Source organism: Myxocyprinus asiaticus, chromosome 25 (genome assembly GCF_019703515.2).
Source record: "Myxocyprinus asiaticus isolate MX2 ecotype Aquarium Trade chromosome 25, UBuf_Myxa_2, whole genome shotgun sequence".
In the NCBI taxonomy this organism is placed as follows: domain Eukaryota; kingdom Metazoa; phylum Chordata; class Actinopteri; order Cypriniformes; family Catostomidae; genus Myxocyprinus; species Myxocyprinus asiaticus.
The window spans coordinates 6,900,066-6,922,500 of NC_059368.1; the positions used below are offsets into that span (position 1 = coordinate 6,900,066).

The window sequence follows — 22,435 nt, forward strand, 5'->3', positions numbered from 1 at the left end:
ATGAGTCACTTCTGAGTGAAGTTCAGGGAAAGAGCTTACAGTATGTTTAAACACAGTTGTGTTTAACCTATGTCTGTTTTGGTTAAATCGCAAAGCCAGTCCTACCTGTTTGAGATAGAGTTTGTCATACGTGTTCTCCCTGGTTTATTTGCTAAATAACTACCGTTATTATGAGCCCTCAAGACTTTTTTTTTAATGTTTGTAAATGTTTAGGCCTATAATTTTCACACATTTAAAACAAGCAGTTACAGTCTAGACTGGAAGAGATTGTAATAAATAAAATAGTTAAATGCATGCTGTTTATCCACTGTTCAGTGCAATACTGCATTACAATGTCACTTACCAATATGCATACAGTTTGTATGCTGTAGTTTTGTGATATGCTGTGACTATTAAGTGTTTGTCATGTTGAGACCTGTTTCAAATGCACTGTGATGTCAAGAGATTTTTTTTTTTTTTTTTTAGTAAGTTAAACTCTGTTTAGAGGGGGTAACCACAGGGTCCTCAATGAAACTTGGTTGATCTTTAGCTGTAACAGTATCATCTGATGGACAGTTTTGAGCCTTAAACATTTGCTGTGCTTTTATGGGAAAAATCCTGCATATTTGCACTGCTGTACGCATAAATTAACACATTTTAAAATGAAAATAAAATTTTACCAATTGAAAAGCATTATAATTGTCTTAACCCTAAAAAGGTTTTTGTATCATGGGGGAGGTTTTGAGGCTTGGGAGAGGAGCAAAGAGCGCAGTCGGTCAAAGTTTTGTAAAAAGAGAATATTCATTTTGAAAATGAGGACATGTGTCTTTGTACATAAAGTCTGCCATCAACTCACAATATTTATCTAAAAGGAAAAAGGCAGCATTTTTTGAGAGGGTAGCTGACCTCAAGACAAAAGCTCCTTTATTTTCAATGTTATTTTCAAGATTTCTTGAAGCTATAAAATTGAAAATAAAAGCAATATTTTACGAAAAGAAAAGAAAAAAAGAAAACAATGGAAATGTTTTATGTGGGCTCTAATGTGTTGAAAAATAGCAATTAATACATTTTCAGAGGTACCTTTAAAAGCGATAGCATTTGTGGTATAATATTGATTACCACAAAAAGTAATTCTGACTTGCCCCTCCTTTTCTTTAAAAAAGCAGAAATCTGGGTTACAGTGAGTGAGGCACTTACAATGGAAGTGAATGGGGCCAATTTTTTTTACATTAAAATACTCACTTTTTCAAAAGTATAGCCACAAGACATAGACAATATGCATGCAAACATGATTTTAGTATGTTAAAATCACTTACTAACCTTGTGTTACACCTACGTGTAAAGTCATACCCAATTTTACAACTTCGTTGCCATGACAGTGTGAAGTCAGCAAACCTTAAAACAACTTTACAGCTCAAATAATACACAACTTTTAACACAACTTTGAAATTTCTGCCTTTAAACCCCCCCAAATATTGGCCCCATGCACCATTGTAAGTGCCTTACTGTAACCTTGATTTTTGCCTTTTTTGAAGAAAAGGAGGGGAATGAGTCAAAATAATTTTTTGTGGTAATCAGTTTGATGCCACAAATGCTGTCGATTCAGCTTAATTTGTATTGAATGCGGAATCTTCCTTTTAGGACATTAATGAAAGATTGAATTTCTTTATCTGACAACTTCATGCCATTCATATACCCATAGGTACAGTAATGTGTCATTCAAAAATAAATAAAAAAAACAACACAAATGAATAAGTAACATCTAAATAACATTAAGACATCAAAAGGGCATGGAATTGTAGATCATAATTTATGCACCTCAATGTTTCACCCATCTTGGTATAATTATTCTTTTATCTTAGAGAAGTTTTGGTGACACCTGAATTGAAACTGCATTCTTTCTCTGATTCCCTTTGATTATATTATAATTACTTTATATTATTATTCCCTTTAATTATGCTATTATGTAACTGATTCTTTTTGATGATGCTCTTCCTCCCATGATGTATATAAAGCTCCTGTATAAATACCTCACATTGCACGATTTTCATAATGTAGTCTCAAAAACTAATGACAAAATATGACCATTAGAGGGCATTGGCTAATCATGAAAGGGGAGAAAATGATAATCAAGATACTTTTCAAAGTTCTAATAATATTTTGTTGAACGTATAGATTAGATGAATCTTTTCTGAATGCAGATTCATTACAGCATTGTCAAAAAACTTAACTAAAGCAAACACATTCTTTGCAAGTGTTTAATTTTCTTTTCTTTTGTGGGTTTTAAGAATGTATATTACCTCAAATGATCCTTCATAGGGAATTTCTGATCAAAGCTTGGGTCTTGGCTTATTACAGTTTTTCTTAATCACTTTGGCTCAATTCTCGAATGAGAATTATTTGTTTTTCAAAACATTAAGTTCAAGTCTCTGAACAATTAGTTTCTTGTTCACACCAGATTTGAATTTCTTATTCATTTAAGCAAATTGCCTACAATAGTAAGTAAAATTGTCTTCAATTTGCACAATAACTAAATGTACATGGCTTGCTGATCAAAACTGATGAGCTGATTCTCAGTGAAATTGTCATACTCTTCACAACTTCTAAACATCATCATGTGAGCCATCACATACAAAATTATCCATTTAATTATCAAAATCTGTCAGACATACATGTATATTCCATAAATATCTATGACATGGAATGTTTTTCATTGTTGCATTTTTTTTTTTTTTTTTTTATGTTCACTATAGATGACTTTACATGTAAGAAATGTGTAAAAATGGACATGCAAATGTGAATTTTCTGTTTACATGTAACACATTGCTACAAAAATACATTTACTGTATACATACAAATGTGCATATCCCTTTTCTATGTACTACAGTATTGTACAGTATTGACTTTTCCCAGTAAACTTTTACCTGCTGTTGAAATAGGTATCTTAAAAGCTCAATGTGATACACAATAGCATTCAGCTAGACAAAACTGACATTCTTGTATAGTACAGTAAGCAGTCAGTGTCAACTAAAAAGTAGAACAAAAATTAAATTTGTATATAACAGACATTTCCAGGGTTGACTGCCATGGTGAAAAAAACATCTAAACATTTTGACCAGTACGGTTTGGTGGCATTGGCCAATTTACTGACACAAAGCCAGGTTTTGAAGCATGAATTAAGTGTTTTGGGTGAGTTACTACATTTTGCAGACATGCAATAGAGTTGTGATGTCCCATAAAACTGTTGTGACAATGACACTTACAGATTAGGGAATGTTAAGACTGTTTAAAAAAAAAAATGAGCAAAAGTGATTGAGAAAAACAGTAATCCCTGTGTTATTTTTGGTGAGTCCTCCTTCTGCCAGTAAATCATTATTTCAGTCACATTAAGTAGTGACACACTAGTTCCTGTATTACAGTAATTGTGCTGGAGAGGGTTAAGCTTGCACATTCAGGTCACTGGAAGATGTTTATGTGAGAACTCATGTGCTTGTTCAATGATCATGTGAAGGAGTTGCTTGAACTCTTGATGTGCACTTTGAAGAGAGCTGAAAGTGGTCAAAATAAATTTTCCTACACTGTATAAATCTGCTAAAAACAATAGCTTAGCACAAAATTGTCCATCTTTTGTCTTTCTCAGCAAATCAACTCTCAGTCAATGTTAATGTTCAAAAGAGACCACAGACAGACAGGCAGGCAGGCAGACAGGCAGACAGACAGACAGACAGATAGATAGATAGATAGTTAGATAGATAGATAGATAGATAGATAGATAGATAGATAGATAGATAGATAGATAGATAGATAGATAGACAGATAGATAGATAGATAATTCAAAACATACAAATATAAAAATGGAATTGTTAAAGTCATTTTAATATACTGTATATATGGTACTTAAAAATTACCGTATTCATGTGAGCAACCATGATATTTAATTGGTATTCCAACAGAATATGTGTTAATATTATGGTGCATATTTACATTTATGTAACTGTCATTCATGGCATATATCTTGGTGACTTTGTGTGTTCTCTTGGAATTTCACACATGATCTTGATGTTTCTAGTAAAGCAACAACTGTGTCAAAACTTTAGTATTGCCATGTTACATGTTAAAAAACATGGTATTACCATGGTATCATGCCCAAAAATACATGGTAAAAACAGTCTTTGATATAATCCAAGACATACTGTTTTCTTTTATCTGAGCGGTACAAGACTTGGTGACTTTTCCTCCACTTGCCATCTGAACATACAAAAAATTGGCCATGATTTGATAAGTCAAAATTGACTGACCTTTGAAAATGAATGAGAAAGACCAAAACACAGAGCAATTTTTTGGGATCTGTCAAATACAATCAATAAATCAGCCACAATGCAGAAAAAACACACATAGAAATTAAAGACTATAGTGAGACTATAAAACATTTAGTGAGTGCTAAACACACACACTTACACAAACACAAAAAAATCAAATAGTGAGGCTATATCAGAGCATTTTTTTTAAATTTGTCAAATAAAACCAATAAATCAGCCACAATGCTAAACACACACTCAGAAATGAGGGTGTGAGACAATAACACACACACAATGCAGAACACACATGCGCGCGCACACACACACACACACACACACACACACACACACACAGAAATAATGGTGTGCAGACTGTCTCCCAAGAAACATTAAAACCAGCATGGATTAAAACAACCATGTGCAAAAAATGCTAAACAAGTGTTTGCAATGTACATGCCATCATAACTACACACTGCCACTGATGCATGAAGGAATTGCATCATTCTTTACTGTTCCTTATGTTTTTTATTGTTCACTGTTTGTTCTTTTTATGCATTTATTATTATTCATTATTGCTGTTCACCTCACTGACTTGAACATTTTTGCAAAATATTTTATTTCTAAAGAAAGTTTGAAATTGCAAAATGTTTTGTACTCATTGAATTTTCACAATTTTGCAGTACATTTCTGTTAACTGCAAAAACTGGCACTTCAAATCAATTTTAAAATGCTAAACTTTGAAAAATAATAGTTAGATCATGTCTAAATATATATCCAAATGCATACTTGTGATCAAATAAAAATTAGGTTACAACAAACAATCAGACAACACAATAGGTCGCTGCATAGAACACTGCAGCCATCTACTGGCTATTATTGTCACAACATAATATTCAAATCATGTTATTTATATTTTGTTCACCAGATGGCAGCAATCTGCCTCCAATATATCACACATGTTCTTCATGTTTCAACTTATAGAAGTGTAGGTTTTTACTGTACTAAAGTTGAATAAATTTGCTTATTTGCATATACAGATTAATGTAAAAGTCAGAAATATAATGTAAATGAGATCAAAATAACACAAAATCCTAAAAGAAGTACATTATTTTATTTGTATTACTTCAGGGAAGAAGAAATGGTATCATTATCATCATCATAAATAAATAAATAAAAAATAAAATAAAAAAAAGTTACACCTTCTTTCCGGCCAAAAATGACCAGAAGGACCAGAGGTAGGGCTCATTTACGAAGACCATTGGAGGGTTAAGAAGAGTATTTCCAAAGTATTTAAATTGTATTATGAATATTCTATTAATAATTTGCTAGAAAATACATAGTCTCCACTTTTACAAAAAATAAAAATAAAAAAAAATGCTTTTTTCACATTTTCACATGCCTATGGTTATGGACTTTTTTTTAAGATGGGCAATCTGACCATGAACCATTCAGGTACCATTGAGTTATTTTGCCGGGTTTCGTGCGACAGGTGCATTTTCTCCCTCGTAATCACCCCAGCAACAACAAACAGCGCCGCTCCGGCCAATGAGCTTGTACAGCCGCCTCTGTCCTCACTTCCTCCGGCTGAGCTGCGCTGGGTTTGGTTTGGCACTATCAGCCAGCACGCAGCCATCTTGGACTTGGCTATATCTGGGCTGGCAAAACCCACACGTTCGGGATGGGAGGAATTTAATCAACCTGGAGTGATTTAGAGCAGATTGTCTGGGGCCCATGCTTCTCATGTGGGACTTTGAGCGTTGAATATTGAAAAAGCCGCATCAAGATCCAGAACAGGTTTTTAGCGGACTCCCCCTCCCCTTTTCCTTGTCTGAACGCTGTGTGCAGTTTCGAGGGGCCTGGGAACTGTTTGTGCTTGAGTTTCTGTTGTATTACAATAGGCACTTTTTTCAGTGTATTGGTTATGACTTGTTGGTTGCCAGATCTTTGTGGAAAGTTGCTTATTTGGGTCACCGATGACCTGTTGTGCTGTTATGTGTTTGGATGAATTTTTGTATTAATTGGGATCCGAGGTGTATGCATTTGTGCTGGAATTTGGCACCGGGACGAAGTTGATGCCGATCGAATCCATGGTCTTCATCAGCTCGTGCACGGCAGCTGTCCACCCTGCGAAATAAACACTTGCGATCAGACAGACTTGGACTGCAAGATCCACTTTGGAGATAAAGACATTAAAATGTCAACTAGAACACCACTACCTACTGTCAATGAAAGGGATACAGAAAACGTAAGTATACGGAAGCCTTTTAATTCATATGGCTTTTGATAATGTGTGTGTGTGTGTGTGTCACTGGTGACAGCTCTTTTAACTTTTTTTATATTTCAAAGCATTACATTTAATTACTGTAAATACACTTTTAAACTTTATAGCATGCAAATTCACACTACATATAGCACTGTGCAAACAATTAACAGGGTTATGAATGTGTGATTCCCACAAATGTGGCGTCCTCCTCAGTTGTGGAGCCTCTGTTTTATACTGCTGTACAGGCATATTATCTGATCTGTTGGAAGTCGTAAAGTGGGTGTAAAAAGAAGAAACATCGGGGCGTGTTACGGGCTGACTCCCAAATAACTGTCAAGTCCCCATTGCTCGACTTCCTGTTAAAATGATGCATTGTAGCAATGTTTCTGTTGCAACAATACAGTGTGGATCATTTATAATACACTGAAAAGGTGTTTACGCTACACACAGTAACAATTCCCGCTACACTAATATAGTGCTAGCAAAATTACAACTATATTGTGTCACCAAGCGGGATTCGAACCGGGGATCCGTGTTAGCAAAGAAGCTATAAAAGCCATGGCCTCTAGCGTGTCTTTTAAGGCAAAGCAAGTGAGGTTTACACACTGCACACATACTAGCCGACTACCGTTACACACACTCCCTTAAACCTCACTCTCATCCGGGTCACGGCACCAGTGTCTTTCTCATCCCGCCCCGAGCGGGGTTCGAAACTGCCGATCTTCGGCATGGGAGTGAGGTTTACTCACTGCACAGTTATCACGTACCAGCTGGCTAACATTACATTTGCTCTACATAATACAGTACCTTTGCAAAAATACAGTGTAACTGTATTTCCACTGCAATGATACAGCACTAACAATACAACTATATTTATGCTACATGATAAATTGTAACAATATTTCAGCTGCAAAGGTACAGTGTAACAGTATTTTCGCTACAGTGATACAATGTAACAATTATTCCGCTACAGTTTCCACTACACTGATACAGCTCTAACAACTATATTTGCCCTATAAAACAGTGTAGCAACGTTTCAGGTGTAAAGATGCACTGTAATCGTAGATCCACTGCAGTGATACAATGTAACATTATATTCACGACAGTGATGTAGTGTAACAGTATTTTCAGTTGCAAAGATACAATCTAACCATATTTTCGCTACGATTCCCTCTTTACTGATACATCACTAACAGTATTACAACTAGGCTGTATTTGTGCTATATGAAAAAGTGTAACCGTACTTCCACTAAAGTGATACAATGTAACTATTATCCTGCTACACTGATACAGCACTAACAATATTACAATTATATTGGTGCTACATGATAGTGTAACAATATTTCAGCTGCAAAGATAGTGTAACCGTATTTCCACTACAGTAATGAAGTGTAGCACTATTTCAGTTGCAAAGATAGTGTAACTGTATTTCTGCTACAGTGATACATTAACAGTTATTCCGCTACAATTTCCACTACACTGATAGAGCGCTAGCAATATTATAATTATGTTTGTGCTGCATGATACCATTTAAAAATATTTCAGCTGCAAAGATACAGTTTAACCATATTTCCACTACAGTGATACAATATTACAATTTTTACACTACAGTTACACAGTGTAACAGTATTTCCACTATACTGATAAAATGTAAACATTTGTGCCGCACTGTTGCATTCCATTCTATTTGCCACTTTTTTTTTTTTTTGGCCAAAGGAAAGACAAATTTAACAACTTTTCAAACTTTACAGAAATTGATAATAAGTTACTGCCACTACATTTAATCACTTTCATAACAAGAAGAGTATCGTAGTTTACAAACTACATGGACATGAACTTTCTTTCTTATGTCAAGATTTTAAAGTTATATTAAGTTGTATAAATATTTACAAAATGCATAGGTTCTGTTACTGGTCAGTTTATCACATTTGTATTTTCATATTTAGCTTTTTATAGTACATAGTCCTGCGGTGTGACATACATTTTTAAAAGTACAACATTTCTATGTAGTCTCTCGATTAATACAAGGTCATATAAATGGCATACATAATAGATATACAAGAATAAGAAAAATGCTTATTCAAATAGTTTGATCAATTACAGCATGCCACATTGCTGCCTGTCACTAATTGACGTCACGCAATGTTTTAAATCCAATTTACAACTGAAATTGTGTAGTTGTATATCTAAAGTGGAATATTGTTTTCTTTTTGTATACTCAAAGCACTTTGAGCTACCATTTTTTATTAAATGTGCTCTGTAAATGAGGTTTAGCATTATTAAAGTTAGAAATAGTGTGATAGAGCTATAAAGCCTCCTAATTGTCAGCTCTGTTATATGGGTAGAAAATGGGAATAACATAAGTGAGCAGATCTTACCTGCCTGATTACACAGTCTCACCTCTAGTTAGTCCTGGAGTGATGACTATTCCTTTTTGTGGTACCCAATGAGAGAGAGAGAGAGAGAGAGAGAGAGATAGGGATCGAGATCAAGAGAGGGGGAGAAAGCTCACAGCATCCATCTCTACCCTCGGACTCCCATCTAACAACAGATGTCGGAAATGTTTTCACGCTCCTCTGGTCATCGGCTTGTGCCAGCCGATCAATGAGCTGTCAGCATCACAAAAACGGACTCGATTGTCAGTTTCAATGCCATTCAGATCGCCAATTCTAGAATGAAGGGCTCCCACTCCGTCGAGAGGCACCGCATAACTATAGTAAGTGCTAATTATCCATTCTAATTAGGCTGATTAAATTTAGGATATAGGATAGAGTCTTTTGTAATGTGCAAAGCCACTCGGTTCCAAGCAGCTTTGTTGAATGGGGAAGGCTTTAATGCATAATACACTTGAAACTAATCCAGGTTGTGAGGTTTTAGAGCATATTTGGCAAATAATATGAAATCAGAACCACAGTGAGTATTGTGATTAGTCCCTTAAAAGGTGTAAAACCTATTGATTGCATTTTAACACTAAAGGCGACAGCAGATATTGACTGAATGATGCTTTGAGTGAAACTGTAATGTAATATTTGAAGTGAAACTATGTCTAGATCTTATCAGCAGCAATAATGCTTTTTATAGGCGGCTTGCTTATTATGATAAAGAAATATTACTCTGTGCTCTAGAATTTAATCTAGATTGTCCTAGATGAGAGTGCTTGTCCTAGAGAAGAATTTAGGACACAGTCTTTTTAAAGATCTCTCATGGTCCTATATGATTATTTGCATCAACTTTGTAGTATTAGAGACTTTGATGTTCATGCCAAGTTAACCAGTTCTTATTTATTGTGATGTATTCATCAAATTGCTTTGCTGTTTGTACTTGCAGAAAATATTTGCCATTTTACTAATTTTAAAATGTAAGGCTGGGAACAAAGCTCTGATGAATCACATAAATTACAGGGTGGCAAAATACTCTCACAGTACCAGTTGAAATCTGGTTGAAATTTTTATTTTATTTTACATGCAGAACATTTGGAGGATTTGTGGCTGAGAATGGATATTAATATGGGGATTTGGGGGATTTATCCTATACATTTTTGAAAATTGAAAGCAGAATGGACATTTTAACCATAGAATGGAACAATTTTGGTACTTTTTTCCTAGCACAATTTGCTGCCATGTCTTTGGACGGATGAAAATGCCGGATAAATTAAAATGGGTATTGTCGCTATATCTCCACAATGGTTTACTGTCAATAAAATGTTTTTTTTCCTTCTCTTTCTCTGATCGTTTCACTGCATCACAACTTAAAACATTAAAGTGGGGGAAGAGATGACCCTGCTTCGGTATTGCATTAAGAGAGAAAAAGCATAAGAGTCAGGTTCTGAGGTAGAAAAAAAAATAGAGCTATATCTACGCCTGTGACCGTTTCCCTAAGTTATGAGAGAAAATTCATAGCAAATAGAATCATTTTGTTTTAGTTGTACAGGGAAAAAAAAGAGGCTGGAGTTTAAAGGTTTTAGAGGTTTTGGGAGCATTTTATCATTCAAAATAATTTATTTTATTTCTATTTATGCTGTCACATGTTGCTTTTGATGCAATGAATAGAAGTTATAATTTCAGTCTTGTGTGAACTCGATCTGGTTTTGATGAACAGGTTAGAAGTTATTTAAATATATAGTCTAATTAATAGAACTCATAGCAATCAATTCACATAAATTACATTTGTTACTAAGATTGTATTATACGGATAAAGTGGTTGGAGCAACTGCACGATAGTGGATGTCCGTCACCTAAACGCGCGTCTCTTCGCCGCATCAGGTGTGTAAATGGCTTAGTTTCAATGAGAGCGATCTAGTTGTTTTTTGAGCTGCTGTTTTAAAAGCTTTGATGCTGACATTATCCAACCCAACAGCCTCTGACGTTAGCGGTTCGTTGTTGACGAAGCCAGAAAGCTTTTGGCTGTTGGTGAAATAGGGGCATAAGACAATGATTGGCTGGGCCTAAATGCCAATGGATGGCACCGGCCCACCCGTGGCTATGCCAGTGCTTTGTGTATTATTTTTATTGGTTTCAATGAAGCACACAAGATGCTCTTTGGAACAATCTCAATCATGCTGGATAACATCGATCATCAGGTTTCGCACAAACTTGTGGAGTCCATGCCAGCTTGAGTACAACACATGCTGTCAATATAGTAAATAAGGGACATAACAAATACTGAGAAATTCTTGTGGACTTAGACTTTTGGACCCTACAGTATATTATAGATATATTTTATTACAGTATGTTTTATAAGACCCACTCTCTTCTTTGGAGCTCTAATGCATATCATTCATTGTTACTTTGTGGTAGGACTTCTGAAAGGTTATTGATTTTTGTAAAGTAGAGCTGATCCTTTCATAGAGTTATTGATGGAGTTACTGAAATCACATGATTTATTGCTGGATGGTGCTGACACCATTAGGGTAGGGAAACATTCAGTGCACCCAGTGTACTCTGATTCCCAAACAAATTACTCTCATAAGCCGGTGCTTTTGAATCTACAACACAAAACCGTTTGACCAGTGTAGTACAACTCCCAAATGAATTACTTTTACGAGCCTGTTCTTTTGGATCTACAGCATGAAACATAGACCGTGACCAGTGCAGACTGATTCCTGAACAAGTGACCCTACTGTGCTACCTCCCGAACAAATTTTATCAGCCGGTTCTTCTTAATGAATTAAAAACGTATTGCACCCCAAGTCATTTGTTTCGTCATATCCAACTCAAAATGAAAAAATAAATACTGTTTCTGTACTTAAGGCTTGTGAGGCTTGTATCAGGGTAACTACTGGATGTTTGTTATATGAAATATATGAGATAAAAATCTTAATTTAAAGGTCTGTATAAACACCTTTTGCAAGAATCTGTTTTGTTAATCATTTGGTAACAGCTACTGAGGTCAGTGAATCCAATAAGATTTGCATTTCTTATTTCCAAATATTTCTTCCTCAAAAGGTACTAAAAGAATCGTTAATGGAACCGTTAAAGAACTGGAATCGTTAAGAGGTATTGGAACCGGAATCGTGAAATATTTTAAGACTCCCTGTGGCAGGGCGGAGGGCGGGGCCGGGTCGTGATTCCGTACACCAGGCCCCTAATAAGGCTAATTAAGCCAGAGAGAGGGAAAGGCCAACGCGGAGCGGGAGAGAGAGAGAAAATTTTTTTATAATTTACTCGCCGGTTCTCCGATACGCTGTAGCCTGGTCCTCGGCCACTCCTCCACCCTTTAGTGGACGACAGCCGCGCCTCCCCGGGCGGATCGGAGGCTGTCCTCCAGCCCCTGGCAGATGGAATGCCCCGCCGCATTCCGGTGGATGGAAGGGGTCTCCCCCACCCCTGGCAGGAGCCCCTCCCCGCTTGCGGTCGGCGCGTTTCAGCGACTGGTAGGGGTCTCCTCTGCCACTGGCAGCAGCCCTGACCACTCCAAGCGGTCAGTTAGGAGCCCCTCCTCCCCTCGCGGTTGGCGGCCGTTCCTCCGCTCTCAGGCGGCCGAGTGCTCCATTGGGGTGGATGGTAATGGCGAGGACTAATACTACGGCACATCCCTCCTCCTTCCTGGGTTTCGGCACCAGTGTAACACAGTTCAATGGAAAGGAGGAGGCGAGAACCAGCTTGACAATATAAATGATAATTTAACAATATACTTAACCAAAAAGACAAATACACACACAGGTCTCGGACAGCTATCCGTAACTCTCTCTCTGTTGCATGGCCATCTCCGGTCGGCCTTATCCCTTTCGGGCTTAATCAGCCTTATTAGGGGCCAGGTGTGCGGAATCACGACCCGGCCCCGCCCTCCGCCCTGCCACACTCCCATACCTAGACACAATAATATTGCATCATTGCTGGTTTAGGACTTTTATGAGTTATTGGTAAAATTTCACAATTCTCGATACCAGTTTCAGTACCACAAAAAAATAAAATGGTAATATGCTTTCAAACACACAAATTTAACTTAATTAAAAAAAAATTTTTTAGGTAAATAATAATTTAAAACATGTTTGCATGTTTTCCAATTAATTGTTGAAGTACTGCACAACAGAGCATCAAAAATACAAATGAAAACTTCACTCAACAGCACTCTTGCTTGTAAGATATTGCTTAAATACTGTATAATAATAATAATTATTGCTATTATTATAACAATAAATACTACATTGTATGTACTATATAGTAGAAATGTTTTTTCTGTAGCAATTTCTTTTAATTTTCCTGTCAAGCTTTTATTTTGAGTTGAACCTTTATTTTGATGTGAAGGCTTTTCTGTTGTTTTTAACGGTAGTTTCACACCTCCTGTTAAGACATTGGTTATATGGCCTAATGTCATTTTTAAAGCACAAAATGCTATAATTTAATTATACTACATAACTATAGTCTGCAGGCGCTGCCCACTTTACAGTGCATATGCGCTCTCTTCTAAAATCTACTGCAACAAGCACAGCGTGCGAAGCTCAAAAAATCCGGGTGGCGGAGGACGAATCTCAGTTGCATCCGCATCCCAGACCGTCAATCTGTGTATGTTATCACGTGGCTTGTTGAGCGCATTACCACAGAGACGTAGCGCGTGTGGAGGCCCACGCTATTCTCTGCGGCATCCACGCACAACTCGCCACGCGCCCCACTGAGAGCAAGAACCACACATTATAGCGACCACGAGGAGGTTACCCCATGTGACTCTACCCTCCCTAGCAACCGGGCCAATTTGGTTGCTTAGTGGACCTGGCTGGAGTCACTCAGCATGCCCTGGATTCGAACTCGCGACTCCAGTGGTGGTAGTCAGCGTCAGTACTCGCTGAGCTACCCAGGCCCCCCACTGACTGTATTTTTTCATTAAATAGGTGGTTTAAAAAAAAATTTACTTATCACTATTTTAATTTGATTAATTGTTCATTTAAATGTAAAAGTAGTAAAGGCATGTGCTCATTAGCGTGTGAGCATTTGAAAGCAGCTGTCTGTTAGTCAGACAGCACGTGGGAACTGAATTGAGTCAGTGCTCAGTACAACCGATACTGTAGAAACACTGGTGTCATCATTACATCTTTTTTTATTTAAATATCGACTTGGTACCGAAGTACCTGTTCATTTGACATCTCTAATTGGAGTGTTCATGTTTTTGGCAGACTTACCTAATTAAATGAATGATTATACTGAAACAAATGAAGTCAAAATTGGCAAATCTTGGGCCTACAGTGGGTTTTTTAAAGTGTGGGTCCACTTGTGAAAATGCTTTTTTTTTTTTTTATATATATATATTAGCATAACAAGTTGAATTTAAACATTTAAATTTTATAGTATTGTGTACTTCAGTGAGCGCAAGGAAATCTGACCTTTTGTACAAACGAGTTAACGTGGTCAATGTCACAAATTTGCTTCTTGGGTCAGTGACCTAGAAACAGTGCAGAATCTTAAATATTTCTTATTCAGTTGACGTTATAAAGTTTTTATTTTTTGTTTACATTTATTTCCAGGTTGAAATTTGATTTTGTCACAGATTTTCAATCTGGACTGTAGTTTATACAGTACTAATTTGGTAACACCTGTAACCTGTAGCGTGTCCTCCTCCTGACATAGCTTGAACAGCATATCACAGTGAGTCACAGTGATGCAGGTTGTCGGTCAGTCTTCTCTCAGACGGGCGGGCTGGAACTAAAAAAAAGTGGTCCTGGACTTTCTGGCCCAGAGCGGCCCACCAAACCCGGCCCACAACACACCACACCATAACACATCGGCTCAATGATTTCATTTTCCGGCTCGATTTCAGATTTGTGTTGAAAAAAATAAATTTCTATTGACTGCTAGTCATGACAATGGGTCCCAAAAACTGTCATAACTTTAAAACATATAAAACCACTGTAAATGTGATGAGTGGATTTTTTAAAGAAAGCACCAAAATAAGTACTTTATAGTTCAGACAAATAACATGTCCGAAAACTTTTTTCCCAACATACAGATGTTAGGTTAAAATGTACATGAAAGTACAAGGGAAAGTGTGTAATTTAGGTGCTGTGACAAGTCTTTAAAGATCTTAATCGCATTTCAACTTTTTTCTAGAAGTGCAAATAAACTATTGTCTTAGTAAATATGAGGTTGTGGAAACAAGTATAATAATAATATATTATATATGTATATATTGCTATACAAGATCGTAAAATGTTGTTTAAAATTGTAAGATGAAGAAAGTGTCACACAGCTGGACACTGATGACAATGCTTAAAATTACCCACATAACTATTTGTAAATATTTATTTAAAAAACAAAGAAAAACAAAGTTGGCCAGAATATGTTCATACTGTATATAAATATAAACAAATATAAATATATGTAAAAAAAAAAAAAAAAAAAATTATAATAAATATACCTCTTGAAGTGTAGATCTTTGCAAATATTTTGCAGATTAATTGCTCATATTTCCCCTCTATGTGAGTTTGTTGCATCTTTATATCTGGAGTGTTTAATTCCTTCCCCAGCAGATTATTCTTGAGAAAAAGTTAAAAGTCCTGTGCTTTGACAAGTGCTGTTTCTGCTGTCATTTAAACAAAGTAAGCCTTAAAGACTCAAACAGCCACAAAGTAATATTTTTCATGACTTATTTTCTGCATTATTATCAGGTGTGAGCATTATTCAGCAAGCCACGCTTCAGCTCCCGGTAATTCTTTGCGGTATGAATAAATAATAAAAATGATTATGTACTTTACTATGTGCTGTACTGTTCGCCGATTTTATTTACACTGCTGTTATTGTATTTTTTGTAACTTGCAGTTTTTGTCATTTTGTGATTATTCGGAGCTATTCTTATACATACACTACCAGTCAAAAGTTTTGAAACACTTGACTGAAATGTTTCTCATGATCTTAAAAGTCTTTTGATCTGAAGGCGTATGCTTAAATGTTTGAAATTAGTTTTGTAGACAAAAATATAATTGTGCCACCATATTAATTTCATTATAAAACTAAAATGTAATAAAAAAAAAAAAAGTTTTTGAAATTGATGACTTGGACCAAATAATAAAGAAAAGCAGCCAATAAGTGCCCAACATAGATGGGAACTCCTTCAATACTGTTTAAAAAGCATCCCAGGGTGATACCTCAAGAAGTTGGTTGAGAAAATGCCAAGAGTACATGTCTGCAAATTCTAGGCAAAGAGTGACTACTTTGAAGATGCTAAAATATAACGCAGTTTTGATTTATTTTAGATTTTTAGTCACAACATAATTCCCATTGTTCCATTTATGTTATTCCATATTTTTGATGACTTTACTATTATTCTAAAATGTGAAGGAAAAAAAAATTATAATAAAGTATAAGTGTTTCAAAACTTTTGACCGGTAGTGTATGTTGTTTTTGTATGTTAAATAATGAAGTCCATGCTAGTTGCGGAGTAAATGCGCATATGGAAAGCATGCCACTGTGTAAGCGATTTCAAAATAAAAGCATTTGCATGATTTTAAAATAAAAGCCATTGTGTTGTTTTGGCCTTACTAAGTTTATTGAATTCTCACTCTGTTACGGGTTCCGCGTGGCCATGTTGGAGCCCAGAGCGGCCGCCTATATCGCCTTTTAGGACGGGCTGGTACTTGCGAAGCAGCGGGCCGGCCCAAATTACCCAGCAGCCCACAGGGAAAACGCCCGGTGCTCCCGATAGCCAGTCCGCCCATGCTCTCAGGTATTGTTGAAATCTCCAGCCACGTCATACCTCATTTCCTGTAGCCTTTATTGAGAGATCTTGTTCAATTTTCTTTTTTTCCTAACAGCATGTGGGCTGGGGTCTGTGGTTTCTACATTGGAGATTATTATTAGGATGTCTGTTTGAGCTCTGAGCTCTTTTGTGCGCTAGTTTACGTCACTCTGTTCCAGATGAACTGACATGCTGTTTGAAAACGTATCATAGATGAGTCCTCGGTGAGCAGGCCGGTGGTGTCATCTCTGCCTTTTGTTTGCTTGGTGATGCTGACATGTTGTTTAATAGATTTTTACAACCATGGGCCCTAATTATCATTGCTCATCTATTACAGTTATTGCTTCAGTGAGTAGGTGGTTGGTTTGTCTCTTGAGCAATGCAGTTCGGGTTTCCTTAGACGTTAGCATCTTGATCATTGGAGCTTTTTACAGTCTTATAACTTTACATTTGCCATCACTACATTCATATGACATATCACTGTGAAGCACTCTCAGCTTCATTTAAAACATTGACCATCTTTAAGTTCATCCTACAAAATTCTGCAGATTTTCACCCAAAATCAGTGCAGTATTCAGTAAAAGCCTGTAGATTCCGACCACGTTCACACTAATATATTTTTGGTTGAAAACTCCGTTTTTCAGTTCCCTATTATCATTGTTTTCCAAAGTACACTGAAAATGGAGACTTTCGAAAAAGCTCTCAAGTGGAAAATGCCCTTAGAATTTGGTTAAGAGGCATAAATGTAGCAATATAAGTGGGTTTTCCATCGAAAACATATAAATGTGGACGTGGCCTGGTTAAAGGGTTATTCTGTGTCAAATCAACCAAATTTCAGAAATATCCTCAGTTGAAATTTTATATTTTGTTAATACTTTCTCTGAAGAAAGATAAACAAATGATGATGTAAGCCAAAATATTAAATGCCATGGATCAATGTTTACTGAGGAATCTATTTTTTGTTTGTTGTTGTCTAAATATCCGCCATTGATTTTGTAGCAAAACTACAGGTAAAAAAAAAAAAAAAAAAGTGACAGCATTCTTTTATTTTTACATAGAGAAAGGTAGGTCTTATTACTAAAATCAGTTGACTACAGCATCCTTGTTGCAATTTTGTGAGTTCAAAAATGTCATGTCAAAATCAAAATTTTAAGAGTCCAAAAATACTATCATTAAGAATTAGAGACACGGGTGGCCCCTCAGTTAGTGCAATATCTATATCAAGTTTTATAATTTCTTAAATGTACTTCTGCAGAGCTCTGGAATGCATCATTAGGGGTCCAAACACCAAAGATGCTGAAACCCTTCCGTATTAGTACCAATTTTCTTAATTTTCTGCCCAAGTTTATTTTTTACTTATGGTTTTGTTCCCAAATCATAGGCGAACATTTCCATTTTGACCCTTCTCAAAATAATAAGTTTCTCAGTAAAAAATGATCAAAAAACAAAATATATTATACTCGTCAAATTAACACGGAATGATCCTTTAATTCTGCATTCACTAGCATGCCTACACCTTTACATTCACTTTATATTCTTACAGCTTTACATTCACTGACATTCTTGTAAATGGTGAGGTAGCATGTAAATGTAAGTAAGAAAATCTGATGTATATTTTTTCTTAAAAGGACCAAGTATGAGTGCCTGAAAGGAAAGTTACTTTGCTTTTTAAAAATTCAACATTTACATGGATTTTGTAAAGCAGCTCTCTCCATGCTTGAAAGGATGCAACTCCAGTATTTTTCAGTGAAAGAGGAAGTCAAAGCAGAAATCCAGGAAATTGTCTGACATTTTGTCCAGATTACATTATTTACTTGTCTCTCTTCCTATGAGGGGAAACTGTAGAGGCACCAGCACAAACAGATGTACACTGAAATGCTTTGACTGGCACAGTTCATAGAAATATAGCCTTGTAGTGAGGAAATGAAAATATTTCCTCTGAGCTGCTCTTTGAGGTTGTCGAGTTCAAAAATCTTGATTCATTCAAACGGCATTTGACGTTCTGTTTTTATATGCCTGGCATTTAACGGCTGGCACATTACCACACTATCTAATCTGAAATCTCTGAAGTAATTAGAATTTTAATCAAAAACTTTGACCCATTCTTAAAAATGTATCCAATTTAAAGTGCTAGTTCACCCAAAAATGAAAATTCTTGACTTTCTTTCTTCTCCAGAACAAATTTGAAGAAAAATAGAAAAATATCTCAGCTCAGTAGGTCCTTAAAATAAACTTTAAAAAAAGTGGATAGTGATTTGAAGCTCATATAGTCAGCATAAACGTAATCCATACGACTCCAGCGGTTAAATGAATGTCTTCTAAAGTGACACGGTCACTTTTGGGTTGACAAAGATCAATATTTAAGTACTTTTTAACTATAAACCATTGCTTCCAGTCAGCAGCTGTATTCACGAGAACACTGAGCACACGTGGTCTCTCGTGTGACAAGGCTCCAGACTAAAAAAAATGACTTGGGAGCCATTGGCTCCTAAACTGAAACATTAAGGAGCCAAATGGCTGTTTTTAGTCACCAAATCACAGAATTGCTTGATTTAGGTTGCTGTTCAGAAACAAGATAGAAAGCCGAAGAAAAGGAAGACCGCTGATAACCCATTAATCTGAGGTTTAATAATAGTATATATAAACTCAGCAAAAAAAGAAACGTCCTCACTTTCAGCTGCTTTTATTTTCAGCAAACTTAACATGTGTAAATATTTCTATGAACATAAAAAGATTCAACAACTAAAACATAAACCGAACAAGTTTCACAGACATGTGACTAACAGAAATGGAATAATGTGTCCCTGAACAAAAGTAACAGTCAGTATCTGGTGTGGCCACCAGCTGTATTAAGTACTGCAGTGCATCTCCTCCTCATGGACTGCACCAGATTTGCCAGTTCTTGCTGTGAGATGTTACCCCACTCTTCCACCAAGGCACTTGCAAGTTCCCGGACATTTCTGGGGGGAATGGCCCTAGCCCTCACCCTCCAACAGGTCCCAGACGTGCTCAATGGGATTGAGATGCGGGCTCTTCGCTGGCCATGGCAGAACACTGACATTCCTGTCTTGCAGGAAATCACGCACAGAACGAGCAGTATGGCTGGTGGCATTGTCATGCTGGAGGGTCATGTCAGGATGAGCCTGCAGGAAGGGTACCACATGAGGGAGGAGGATGTCTTCCCTGTAACGCACAGCATTGAGATTGCCTGCAGTGACAACAAGCTCAGTCCGATGATACTGTGACACACCACCCCAGACCATGACGGACCCTCTACCTCCAAATCGATCCCGCTCCAGAGTACAGGCCTCGGTGTAACGCTCATTCCTTCAATGATAAACGCGAGTCTGACCATCACTGTGACCTTAATTGCCTACCGTCTGTAAGCTGTTAGTTTTTTTTACAACTGTTCCACAGGTGCATGTTCATTAATTGTTTATGGTTCATTGAACAAGCATGGAAAACATTGTTTAAACCCTTTACAATAAAGATCTGTAAAGTTATTTGAATTTTTACAAAATGATCTTTAAAATACAGTGTCCTGAAAAAGGGACGTTTCCTTTTTTGTGAGTTTAGTTAAGATAAGTTTGCATTCCCTTTTGTCTCATAAATGTTCACACCCCTTTTATAATTTATACAAATATAACAGATAATTTTTTTTATTTAGTACTGCTCTTCAGAATCTACATTACAGATATTTACATAAAGTATAATGTACATATAGTAGTGTGTACATAAAAACCCATCGTAATCAGATTACAGTTACATTTAAAAAAATTGGGATTACTGTCAGGATTACAAGTTTTAATTTCTGGCAAAAGAAATAGTGAATTTTCCTGAAAGTGATACAGACAGCTGTTTGTTTAGAGTGAGAGATGGTTTAGATGCACGTTCTCTTCGGGTTCTCTCACATGACTCACTTGAGTCAGGAGCGCCTCCTACTGTCGCATGCGCAAATAACACCTGTCTCACATCAGCACTCTGCTCTTGAGGCAAACAGCTGCTTCATCGCGATGGCCATGGAAGAACATGCATTATTTTCTTGGAAATTTCGACATCATTCGCTCTTTAAAGAGAAAAGCGAAACAACATTAAAGTTCAGTGGAATATATGCCTTCCAGCTGTGAAGATGCTCTCATTATCCAAGGACCTGAGAATTTGAAGGTAATAAGAGCCACACAGAAATTACATTAGCTAGGTTAGCTAAAATTAGTTAATATTAAAATGTGTTAAAATTAGTTAGCCTTAGTGCTCAAAGAAATCCGAGGCCCTCATCATTTGAAGGAGCAGGAATAGCTGCTAATACTGAACGATTTGCGCATCATTGCTGGTACGGCATAGAAATCCCCTGGTTTGCATGGCTGCAAATGTGAATTGTACTATATTAGCCAGGACATCCTGTATGTTGTTCCATATTGAAAAAATTACCCCTCCCGCTGGTGAACGGTACTTAAACCTTCATCATTTAAGAAAAAAAAAGGTTTGAATACAATAACAATACAAAAATGAACTGAAAAAATACCCCTGGAGACCTGCTCTGACTTTCTCTCCTTTTTCACCTCTCATGATTTTGCATCCCTGATCATTATTAAATCCAAATTGTACACATACAAAATTAAATGAAATTGTGTTTTAAGTTCTTAGGAAAGAAAGTTCAATGAAGAATTTATCTGATTTTGATCAATTATTGTTGAGAGAAGTTCAAATGTCTGGGTGAGGGAGAGATTCTGGCAAATGTAACATGTTCAATACATAGTAATTAGGATTAAGTAATTGAAAAGACACACTAAAAGTTTAAATCTGTTTTGATCTAGTCTTTAAAACTAGATTTTGTTTTCTTTTTGGAATACATTTTTTTTTTCCCCTTTAAAATCCTCCTTAAACAAACATAGAAATCAGCCATAAACTGTTAGCTGGTGATGTTTGACTTTGGATCATGAGCAAAGCAGAGGAAAGACACTCCAGCATTTAATTATGACAATAATAATGATGATGTTCATTCATAATCGTTATTACTATTCATTCTGAAGTTAATGAATAGTGCAAATTACAATTGCATATACACTGGCGGCCAAAAGTTTGGAATAATGCACAGATTTTGCTGTTTTGGAAGGAAATTGGTACTTTAATTCACCAAAGTGGCATTCAACTGATCACAAAGTATAGTCAGGACATTACTGATGTAAAAAACAGCACCATCACTATTTGAAAAAAGTCATTTTTGATCAAACCTAGACAGGCCCCATTTCCAGCAGCCATCACTCCAACACCTTATCCTTGTGTAATCATGCTAAATTGCTAATTTGGTATTAGAGAATCACTTGCCATTATATCAAACACAGTTGAAAGCTATTTGGTTCGTTAAATGAAGCTTAACATTGTCTTTGTGTTTGTATTTGAGTTGCCACAGTATGCAATAGACCGGCATGTCTGAACCCTCTGGGGTCTGAGGGTGTTTGGGGCCCTGGAGAAGTTTTGACATGCCTTGACATTTGTGCTTTTCTCAGTTACTTAAAAACATATTAATGGCTAAAGTCTGATAACACTGTATTCATCACAAACTGGGCTACAATAATATGTGAGCACCATGTATGTACATGTTTGTATTTTTGAGAAAATAACGTTTATGCATGGTTTTTGAAAAAACAAAAATTGTAAGTCACTGAAATAAGGCCATATAACACATACTAAATATTTGTTAACAATACTTTTGAGAACTGGATCTTGTAGC

General features: G+C 36.4%; 1 protein-coding gene across 12 annotated transcripts in view; it reads left to right on the top strand.

Moving 5' to 3' along the window:
* The first annotated feature begins 6,389 nt into the window (after positions 1 to 6,389).
* Positions 6,390 to 22,435, top strand: part of LOC127415646 (MAP/microtubule affinity-regulating kinase 3-like) — a 102,243-nt gene continuing 86,197 nt past the window's right edge. For all 12 annotated transcript variants that reach the window (XR_007892969.1, XR_007892970.1, XM_051654430.1 and 9 more), the window contains exon 1: positions 6,390 to 6,522. Coding sequence is in view for 10 of the 12 variants with exons in the window: in XM_051654430.1 (XP_051510390.1) it covers positions 6,472 to 6,522 (51 nt within the window). In the remaining 2 variants the exon portion in view is untranslated. The remainder of the gene's footprint in view (positions 6,523 to 22,435) is intronic.